General features: G+C 47.9%; 1 protein-coding gene across 1 annotated transcript in view; it reads right to left on the bottom strand.

The window, feature by feature from the left end:
- SLC7A1 (solute carrier family 7 member 1) overlaps nt 1–4,528 on the bottom strand; it is a 22,535-nt gene that overhangs the window by 7,155 nt on the left and 10,852 nt on the right. The window contains exons 5-7 of the mRNA XM_005417668.3: nt 3,963–4,185; nt 3,043–3,182; nt 1,269–1,371 (exon numbers count right to left, since the gene is read on the bottom strand). Coding sequence (XP_005417725.1) covers nt 1,269–1,371; nt 3,043–3,182; nt 3,963–4,185 — 466 coding nt within the window. The remainder of the gene's footprint in view (nt 1–1,268; nt 1,372–3,042; nt 3,183–3,962; nt 4,186–4,528) is intronic.

Here is a 4,528-nt window from a genome sequence, read left to right as displayed (position 1 = left end):
CTCCCCAGGCTCTCCTGCCAGCTTGTCTGCTGCCACATAAGGAAGGAAGAGCTGAAGCAAGAATGGTTGTTGCTGTGGAGAGCACAGCAATTCAATATGGCTATGACACACAACCATGTGGAACCATAAATAAAAAACACTCTTCCAGCCTCAGCTCTCTGAGTAACAGAAGGTTTTGTCAAGTTACTCAGCCACAAGTCTGACTAAAGGACTGGGTCACTTTGAAAGTCACCTTAAAACTGTTCCTGTGGGGATGTGTTCACAATGAGGCATTTGTTAAACACTGAGACTTGTGAAATACAGTGAAATCCTTGGGTCCAGCCACAGCAAGCAACTAGTGGCAAGATCTTACAGCTTTGGAAATTCAGCTGCTACATCATTAAGCAGTCAAGAGATAGACAAATCCGCTGCCAAGGTCACTACAAAACAGGCTGTCACCTCTGCCAACCCATGGTGGGGGAAATGTCATGCAATAGGTACAGCAGCTTGCAAAAACAAATTAAAAAGCCATTTCTAGCTCTGAGGAAAAAGAGTAGGCTGGGGAATCAGGAAACTTAAGATGGATGAGGTAAATCGGCAAGAATTTTCAAGGGGCAGGGAGCAGAGCACAACCACAAAGCAATGGTACCACAGAAAACAGCACTGGTCCTTCACCTGCTGCAAGACTGTTCTTAGTTCAGTGCAATTGCTGTGAAAGCCTCCATCTGATTCTGAGCAAGTCATTCAACACACAAAGGTACTTTTCAGTAACATGATCTTCAGATATTTTTTTCATTAATTGAGTGCTGTTGTCTGTAAGGTGCCAAGCACTGAAGATTTTTAGCTTAGGTTTGGGAAGCTGTGGGAGCTCAGCACTTCTAAAAGACACACTGATCCTGCAAACACATGCTCAGTTCTTTTCCTGCTACTAGACTTCATCTCAAATCTCCTTTTAAAAGGAGGACAACACGAAATGGTATCTATCCCCACTGGGGACAAAAGTGGGGACAAGACAGCCATCCAGGATCACACACCTTTCCTCCCTACCCCTTGACCTATCTCCTGGGGCATTTAGAGTTGACCACAGCAGGACTGGCACGGAACAAGGGTTAACCAAGTTCAGAAGACCTCCCTGTAGCTCCCACTAACAAAATCCCCCATGAAATTAAAGAAACAAGCTCTTCACGTGCCTGTAGCTGGAGATGTGCCCATAGAAACTATAAGGGCATCTGATTGCTGCGTGGAATTCTCTCCGTGTGCCAGAAGAGACAAAGCTTCTACATTCTTACCTCAGTACCAACACACAAGCTGCTACCAAGGAGTAAGCCAGGAGGGTCCCGATGGACATGAGGTCCACAAGATCTTTCAAGTCAAAGAGAAAGGCCATAACAGCTGTAGTAGGAGAGGAAGGTAAGAGAGAAGAAAAATCAGCAACATGGCAGAACATGCACATCTCAGCAGTGTTAATAACAATGCAGCACACATGTGACTCTTGCTCAGGACTTGGTAGGGGAGCTTAAGATGTCCCAAGAGGAGAGGCAGGCCTTGGTGCATGAATACCCTAAGACTCCACAGGCTGTCCCAGCCTCAGTAGCTGAAACAATAGGAAATGCTTACTACAGTAAATTCCAGCCTGTTTGTCTCGCACAGCTATGTTCACCCAACTACCAACAAAAAGCAGGGGTTTAAGCCACAACCTCATTGCTAGTCCCCCAGTGCAGCTGCAGCACTCCTAAAGTCACAATTATCTCCTGGAAGTAGCTAGAGGGAACAGAGGATGGACAGCACCTTGCCCTGGTGTCTCAGCTTAGCTGGGTTGCAATCAGGCTTGTGCACGCAGTGGGACCAAGCATCAAAGAGGGCATCTTGAAGTAGCAGGTATCATCACAGGGATTTCCAGAAAAAGGCTACCATTCCTTAGGGACTACCCTGCTTACACACCCTCACCAGGTAACCCTGGTTGTACAGGAGGTTGTATAGGGCTTTCAGAAGGCAAGTAAGTGGATGAAAGACACACAGTCAGACTTTAGGTGGCACCAACAGCCATATGAGAGTGTAGGGACCTCAGAGCCAAGCCTGGCCCCACTCAGCCTTAATAACCTGGAGCCCAACAGCCAGCCCAGCCTTTAAACTCAGCTGGCAAATGCTGTCCCTGCAGCCTGGGTTTTGGTCATAGGCACTATGGACCACTTGGATGAGACCACAAAGTCGTTTGGTTTTTTTTTCCTTTATACTGCTCTTTTTTCTACCCCACTTTGGTCTGGACCCAAACACACCTGAAGAGGAAGGTGTGGGAGAAGGAAGCTGTGAGGAGGCTCTGCAAGTCCCAGCAGCAGGAGCTGAGCCCTTTCACAGGAACTCAGAGCCCAGGGCAGCAGTCTGGCACAATTCCCCACCAAAGGTGGCACATTCTTGTACCCACAGCTCATCCTATACTTGCAGCAGAAGGTAAAGAGGAAGCAGCAAGGCTGCTCTCCTCTTTGCCAGGCATTGTGAGGAAGTGGGTGGCTGCAAGAACAGGGTAAGCTGCTCATCCTTGCTGTCCAGGAGGTTTAATTCCCGTATTTCTGGCAGGCCAGGAGAAGGAAGGGGAGAACAGGATGGCTGCCAGCTGTGACTAACTGATTAAGAAATGCCAGTGCCACAGGGGCCATCCACTTGTCTCTGGCTGCTCTGGCATCTTCTGCAGAGCTGCTACCCGCAGGCAGTGCAGTGTCTCCAGCCAAGCCAGGCCAACAGCCACAAGGATGCTGGGGCACCACTGGCTCCTACCTTGCAGGGTGTTAATTACTTTCAAGGCTGGCTGAGCAGATAAAGGTAGTTCCTGGCAGAAGACAGGACTGTAAGCAATGAGCTCTGAGAAAGAGGGACAAGTACACAGCAAGCTTCTCATGCTCACCCAGACTCCCCAGGGCATGCCCTGGAAATCCAGGACACCCTCTGGGATGCTGTATTCTGCAATATATCCAATTAGTAAGTGGGCTAGACTCAGGCGGACTTATCTGCACTGAAGATGAGGTTATGTCTCCTTTCCACACATTTGTGCAAGTCTTTGGATCCTACCTGCAGTAGCTCCTGAGGTCACTGTTGCAATTAAGGGAGTTTTTCTCTTCTCGTTGACTTTAGCCAAAAATTTGAAGAGAAGTCCATCTTCTGCCATAGCATAAATTATTCGAGGCATCGGAAACATGGAGCCAAGGAGACTACAGACAGAGGAAGGAGAAATAATCTACTTATATCACCTCCTGCTGAGCACAGGCACACAAGTGAAAGCAAGTTTATGGCAGTGTAACTATAGAACAGGTGGATTTCGTTCACTTCAGCTTCTCCTTCAAGGGCTCCCTCTGAATACCCATAGCTGGTAACTGAGGTGCAGCTCTATGATTTTGGATAGCTAAACTTAGCCATGGGGCATAAAACCAGCCTGACTTTCAGGCAGTAAAAGAGCTGTAACTTCTGTGAGCCTATGTGAGTTGCTCACCTAATTGAGTATGTCTAAGTTGATCTGAAATAGGCCTTCCAAGTTCAAGAGGTGAAAAGTTCTGCCTCCAGCCTGCCCTGCCTCCCATCCAGATGGCTGTCCTGCAGGTAACCTGCAGACAGATGGCCCTCGATATGGTAAGCCCCATATGCTCCTGAAGATGCACCCTGCCCCACCTGACACAAGTCTGCTCTCCACCCAGAAGGCCAGGATGTCTTGTATCCAAAGTGTGCTTGCATTGCATAGCTACCTCCATGACTTAGTCACTCAATCCAGATTTATATTCCTGAAATGCACCTGCTGGGTCTTCTGCTAAGATGGGACTTTCTGAAGTGATACTGGTTACCTGCTTCTCTGGTACCTACCACAGGGTGAAATCCTGGTCCTTTTGAGGTCAGTAGCCCTGAATTTCATCCCTGGTCTTCACTCCATTTCTTACAGGAGATGGAGGTACACGAGACATGTACCTTCAGAGATGCAAAAATGAAGAGCAGTGTCTTACCTTGTAGAAAGTGCACACAAGGAACCAACAGCCACTGCATAATTGGCTCCATCCCAACCCACGTATTTAAAGGCATTGGGTAAAGGGCTATTGGTATCCAGCTGGTAGTAAGGCATCATGAGCGTCAGGGCAGCCGACACGCCAAAATAAGCCACAAAGCAGATAAGAAGAGATGCCACAATGCCAATAGGAATGGCCTTCTGAGGGTTTTTTACCTCCTCACCTAGAAGAAAGAAATTTAAATATCAGCTAAATGACAAGCAAGACCTTTATCTCAACCTAGGGCAGGCATGCTGCCTGGGGCTTTCAAAGGTTTCATGGGTACAGAGGCGCTCTTTGACCATAATGCTGTTGATGGCCTGCTCCATCCGCTTGGGTTATCACAGCCTGTTTGCTCCCATTTCTGCTGCTCCTGTCACTTCTGACACACATTCGTGGAAGCCTTGTAAACTCACGCACAGAAACAATCTGGATTAAAATAGTGCTTTGCCCAAAACGGATCATCCTTCTATCCTACTCCTTCTATCCTACTGATGGTGCAGACCCAAGAAGAGTTCAATGATCAC

Source organism: Geospiza fortis, unplaced genomic scaffold (assembly GCF_000277835.1).
Source record: "Geospiza fortis unplaced genomic scaffold, GeoFor_1.0 scaffold16, whole genome shotgun sequence".
Lineage (NCBI taxonomy): Eukaryota > Metazoa > Chordata > Aves > Passeriformes > Thraupidae > Geospiza > Geospiza fortis.
The sequence above is the reverse complement of the archived record's forward strand: the minus strand, read 5'-3'. Positions and strand labels throughout refer to the sequence as shown.